This window comes from Geospiza fortis, unplaced genomic scaffold (assembly GCF_000277835.1).
Source record: "Geospiza fortis unplaced genomic scaffold, GeoFor_1.0 scaffold128, whole genome shotgun sequence".
NCBI classification, from domain to species: Eukaryota; Metazoa; Chordata; class Aves; order Passeriformes; family Thraupidae; genus Geospiza; species Geospiza fortis.
In genome coordinates, this window is record NW_005054420.1 from 2,010,192 (window position 1) to 2,016,180 (window position 5,989).

The 5,989-nt window shown below is 44.7% G+C and overlaps 2 protein-coding genes across 2 annotated transcripts in view; both read left to right on the plus strand.

The window, feature by feature from the left end:
• Nucleotides 1–4: 4 nt before the first annotated feature.
• Nucleotides 5–5,554, plus strand: THUMPD3 (THUMP domain containing 3; the record flags this gene model as incomplete). The annotated part of the gene is made up of 9 exons (XM_005426658.1): nucleotides 5–118; nucleotides 487–564; nucleotides 1,070–1,606; nucleotides 2,448–2,578; nucleotides 2,999–3,068; nucleotides 3,461–3,576; nucleotides 3,753–3,863; nucleotides 4,079–4,202; nucleotides 4,436–5,554. Coding segments are annotated over 9 exons (1,413 nt in total), but the record flags the coding sequence as incomplete, so codon positions are not given.
• The window catches only part of VHL (von Hippel-Lindau tumor suppressor), a 1,984-nt gene continuing 1,175 nt past the window's right edge, over nucleotides 5,181–5,989 (plus strand). Inside the window, 1 exon segment of the mRNA XM_031061628.1 lies at nucleotides 5,181–5,184. Within this exon segment, the coding sequence (XP_030917488.1) occupies nucleotides 5,181–5,184 (4 nt within the window).

The following is a 5,989-nucleotide window of genomic DNA, read 5'->3' on the forward strand; positions in this document are numbered from 1 at the left end:
CACGGGGTTCGAGCAGACGGCGGCCGAGGAGGTGCGGGAGAAGCTGGGCTCGGCCTCCAGGATCAGCAAGGATCGGGGCAAGATCTACTTCGAGGTCCCGGCCCGGAGCCTGCCTCAGGTCCGTGCGAGCTCTCTGCCCCGCTCCGCCCGCCGCTGTTCCCCCTCTGGCCCGTTCCGTTCGGTTCGGTGGGTCCCAGCCCCTCCGAGCGGAACGCTTCGGTGTCGGAGCCGCCGGTACGGACCGCGTCCCGCACCCGGCCACGGCCGGCCTGGGTGCAGCAGCGGTACCGCCTTTACCGGGGTGTCCGGCGGAGGTGAAATGATAGATGGAGTCAGTGCAAAGACGTAAACTGATAACTCAGGTGGGGACTAAAGGTGGAAACCCGTAGTCTCTGAGACCTCGACGTAAGATGGCAAAATTTACAACAGTAAACACAGTCCCTACGGCACACGGTTAGCAATGTGTCACCTTTTCATCTCTTCCAGGTCCATCGTCTGAGGTCGGTGGATAATTTATTTGTTGTTGTTCAGGAATTCAAAGACTATCAATTTAAGGAAAATAAGGTGAATTACTCTTCGTTTTTCTGTCGATTCTGGGGTTTGGAGTGTTTGGGTTTTTAAATTTAAGACTAGTATCAAAATGTTCTGTTTGTTTAACAAGTTTTTTATTTGTGATATTATTCTTGTTCTGTTTTTCTGGCTTGTAAATGGAAGTGTGGCCATGTGGTCTAACATAATTTCTGCAGTTAAATACTTTGCATTGGCAAAATCTGGGATAAGAGGTCATGCTATGTTTGTAGGTCACAGACATAGAACAAAGTGTCACTTTGGTCACTTAATACAGTGTTAGTTGTCTGTATTATGAGATAAATGATGAAATCCTGTGGGTCTTGTGATTTTCAGTGTAATTCCATTTAGTTATAGCAAAAACCAGACAAAAACCTGTAAGATTTGCTTAAACATGTAGTGGATTAATGTTTAATAAACTACTTTGAGAGACCTCAGAATAAAAGATAGCTTTTAAAAGGATGGGATAACTTCAAAGCACAACTTTTTCTGTCTTTTTAAGGAAGATGCTCTAAAGGATTTGGAAGATTTGGTTAAAAAGCTACCCTGGACCGATCCATTGAAAGTCTGGGAGTTGAACAACAGCTTGAAAAAGAAAAAGACAAAACGCAAAAAACACAATCTGCAGAGTCCTGCAAGCAGAGGGAAGCTGAGTGATGGTGGAGAAGAGGGAGGAGCAGACCAAAATAACACTGATGACCAGGAGGACTGTGCCCAAAGCCCTGTGGCTGTGGAACCCACTGGTGGCCAGGATACAGAGAATCCCCAAGGAGTGACGTCCAGAAATGGGGTGGAGGAGGAGGAAGATAGTGAGCAGTCGGATGTGAAAGTTGAGGTGCAGGCGAGTTCTGAGAGTGGGAGCAAGGCTGGCGAGGGTCAGACAGGTGAAGGAGAGGCCAAGGTGCTGAGGTTCCGAGTGACGTGCAACAGAGCCGGAGACAAGCACAGCTTCACGTCCAACGAGGCCGCCAGAGACTTCGGTGGAGCCGTGCAAGAGCACTTCCAGTGGAAAGCTGACATGACTAATTTTGATGTGGAGGTATAGTGGCATGCCTTGGAAATACCTATGTTTCTGCAGTACAAATATTTAGCTCTTATTTCTGATGCTTAGAGGTCTCCAAATGGCCTTCCAGAGACTCTGGAACTGAAAACCGGTAATGCTGAAATTGGCCTCCTCTGAAGTGTTCTTTTCCCTGGCAACAGTGTGTGTGTCCTCTGATGCAAGCACTTGCCTTGCTTTCACCTTCCTCTAATGCATTGTTTAATAGCAGTCTAAGTCACCAGGAAATGCTCCAAATGGAAGCTGGTTTTGGGGTGAAGGGGACAAAAGGAGTTAACAATAACTGTCAGGTATTTATTTTCCATCAGGGGAGAGCAGAGGCTGGGAAAATACAATCAACACCCCTGGCCTGTTGGTGATGAGGAAACACTGATTTTGAGGGGCAGAAAGACCTAAGTTTTTCTTGCAGCTTTACTAAGGGCTGGCCACTGCCCTGGAGTGAGATTTCACCTTCCTAGTTAATCTAGTCCCTACCACAAATTACTTTTATTGCTGCTTTTGCAGATGGTTCACTATGTCTTGCAGGACTTACCCAGCTTCTGCCCCAGACTTACAAACCAAATCTTTTAAGAAGCTGGTGCTATGGTTATAACACTTTGAGAAGTCTTGTGCAACAGATTTGGTGTGAATGAGAGAGTGTGTGAATGCTCACCTGAATTCTGTCCTATTAAAATGGTGCTTTGCTTTACTTCCAAGAAAAGCTTTTTTATATGTCATTCCTGGATTTTAAATTACCATCTAAAATTCCTGTAAGTATTTACTAGGCATTCTGTGGAAAGCTTCTGTTACTCCTGAAATTCACTTCAAGTTTTTTCTTTAGGTTCTGTTGAATATTCACAACAATGAAGTGGTGGTGGGGATTGCGTTAACTGAAGAGAGTCTCCACAGACGGAATATCACACACTTTGGACCCACAACCTTGCGTTCCACTCTGGCTTACGGCATGCTCAGGTCAGGGCAGTTACATTGTATTATGCTCGGTTGACAAGTCTTTTTGTTTAAGAAATTAAACCTTTTATCTCCCCCACTGCTTCCTCAGAAGCCATTTCTGTTAATTCTTAAAGAAAAATAAATTTAAAAACCTGGAGTTGCTGACACCATGTGCCTTGTAATAACAGTGGGTATTTCTCAGCCAAGGAAAGTAAACATTTGCTGTATTAGCCAAGTTTCAAAGTAGTGTACTACAGTCTTGAAAGAATTTCACTTTGTTGCTGGTTATAAAAAAAAATGAAACTAGTGGAAAAAATAATCACAGCTATTTTTTTGTTAGAAGGGTAGAATCAGAGTGATTAAAATAGTTCACTTTCCCTTATTTACAGAAATTCAGCTTTTTAAGACATTTCTCACCATATCTTTTCTTCTGTTCCTCAGACTCTGTGATCCCCAGCCCACAGATATCATAGTTGATCCCATGTGTGGTACAGGTGCGATACCAATAGAGGTGATTCTTCCTTGATTTTTTAAACTTAATTAAACTTGTCTATATCTTAGCTATATTCTATTATAGCTGAATAATATGTGTAAATCTTCTTAGTAATGACTGAATAGTAAGCTCCAGTCTCACCAGTTTTTGAACAGACGCAAATACATTTTTTGTAAATATCCTCATTAAATATCCTCATTTTCCTTCCATAGGACGTAGCAGGAAGACACTAAATCCAAAAGTATTTTGAGCTTTAAAGGTGCAAAATACAGCTATCTGTTACAGAATTCCATATTTCCAGCCATCCACTTGCAGTTATTTTGTTGTATTCTGTCATGTTTGAGAACTTATTCTGGGTTTTTTCATTCAAGCAATGCTGATGCTACTGTTGCTTATTATTTCCCCTGCAGGGAGCTGCAGAATGGCCCTGCTGCTACCACATTGCAGGGGATAACAACCCTCAGGCAGTGAAGAGAGCAGCAAACAACATCAGCTCCTTACTGAGGAAAAACGAGAGTAAGGACAGGTGAGAGGAGCCTGAGGGATTTACCTTTCCTGCAGTGTTGCATGCACAGAAATCCACTTTGCATTGATGTGCCTGAGTGTCTGGTTCTCATTTTCTTGTTTATTTTGTTGCCAACATTGTAGGCCTCCCCAGTGTAAAACCCTTCTGAGTGCTCATGTCTGCTTTTGCTCTTGCAGCAGCCCTGCCCTGGGCGTTCCCTTGGACGTCATCCAGTGGGACATCTGCAGGCTGCCTCTGCGGACGGGCTCCGTGGACATCGTGGTGACAGACATGCCCTTCGGGAAGAGGTGAGCTGTGCTGGGGAGGGGCTGTGCGCCCTCCTGGCCAGGCTGCTCCTCCCCAGCTCGGTGCTGACCTGGGGCGCTGGGCAAGGAGTCATGAGCTCTGTGGTAAAAATGAGCTTGAAGTCACTGTGCTCCTGAACGAGCAGATTGATGTCCGAGACACAGCGACACTGAGCTGGTGCCAGGGGTTGCAGTGGGGATCTGAATGTATCTTGCAGGATAGGGTCGAAGAAGAAGAACTGGGACCTGTACCCAGCCTGCCTGATGGAGATGGGCCGGATCTGCACCCCAGGGACAGGCAGGGCTGTGCTGCTCACCCAGGACAAGAAATGCTTTGCCAAGGTTTGTTCTGTGAGACAAAATCAAACCTATTTACACTTGAAAATACATTGAGGGAAAAAATGTAAGCTGCCATAATTACAAAAGATACTCCATTTACAGAGCAATCATTAGTAATGCTTAAATTCAATTTTGGACCTGGAAAGTCCTTTGATGTTCCCATCAGATGTGATATAGAATAATAAAAATCAACGTTACTGTCTTAACGGCGCTCTTTGTCCGTTTTTGGCCCGCAGGCCCTGTCGCGTGTGGGACACATCTGGCGCAGAGCTCAGACCGTGTGGGTGAACGTGGGGGGACTCCACGCTGCCGTGTACCTGCTGAGGCGCACCTCGGAGCCGGCACAGGACACCAGGCCCTTCTGGTGAGCTGCCTGGAAGACAAGAGACACCCACAGACTTTGTTGAATAGGCAGCTGGTAAAGCAGACACCTGAGAGCGTAGGTCTGTCAGTTTCAAAACCAAACAACCTGTGGAGAAATTGTCACACAAGTGTTAAACCAGGGATCAACTTGAGAGCTGCCAATTCTACTGTGTGTTCTGAAACCTTATTTGAATCACCTCTGCTCCCTTCTACCCAAACTGAAATTCATTAGTGAATTAGTAATTCTTTCCTTGGCTTGAATCTTCTTTTGTATTTTTCAGTTAAACGTTTATTTTTTCTGCTTACAGTAGAAAACATGTTGAGGCAGCTCTGGGTGTAACAGTTAATTCATTTACCAAGCTGTATCTTCAAATGACTAACAGTACTACTAAGACAGTCACCTTAAAGGGTTCAGAGGTAGTATCTCCAATGCAGTTTTCTAATTTATGCCATTGCTCAAATGTAAACTAATAATAAACCAATATCTGGCTTTTGTGGTCTGATAAGCAGATTCCAGTTGGCAAACAGTATGCTGTGCTACTGGCTCCCTTGCCCGTTACCTCACCTTAGGGCTAATTACCAGTAAATGTCTGATCTGTATTTTAGTGTTCCATTGCCATGGGTGAGGGGGTAACACACAGCCCTAGAAAAAATCCATAGTTACTATTTGAGGACAGAGGTTCTTTTAGCAGTTATATTAAAAAGTTCTTGGTTTTGGTGTCTACCATGGACGCATCAAGGTGGCAATTTGAATTTCGTTGGTAATTTAACTACCACAGCTATGCTGCCACAGTATTCACAAAAGTATTGTTGCAAATATTTTTTTCTTCTGTGACCATACCAGGATTTCTCAGGCCTCTCACTCTGCTCATCAGAGGCTGAAAATAAATTGCCAGTTTGCCATTTCCATTACAGTGTGTTCATGCTAAGATTGTGTAATTGTTCAGAGTTGAATTAACAAGTATTAAAGTTTTAGAAGTTTTGCATAAAGAGGTGAGTCTTAATTGTGTTCTTTTTCTGGTTTGTGTCCAGATTTTCCAATATCTAGCTAATTTTTCTCAAATTTTAGTGTTTTCATGTGTATGAGAAAGATAATATAGTGTTTGTGAATCTAGAGCTGAAGGATAAAGGAATCTTTTGGCACCGTGAGATCGGGAGAGGACAGAACTGGCAGCTTAACTGTTACTGGCTGAGGAAGAATTGGTTTGCAAGCCCTGGTGAGCCCAGTGCCTTAGTCACAAGAGCTGTGAACTGAGGCTGCTGGGCGATAAGACATGACAAAGACCTGAGAGCTCTCAGGGACAACTCGGGTGCCAAGCGCCCGTTGCTGTTCTCCGTCTGTTTGTTAAAATGAGGGTTTGGCGGCTCCGTGCGCCGCCTCCCCTCATACCGGGCCCGGCCCCGCAGCGCATGCGCGAGGGGCCGTG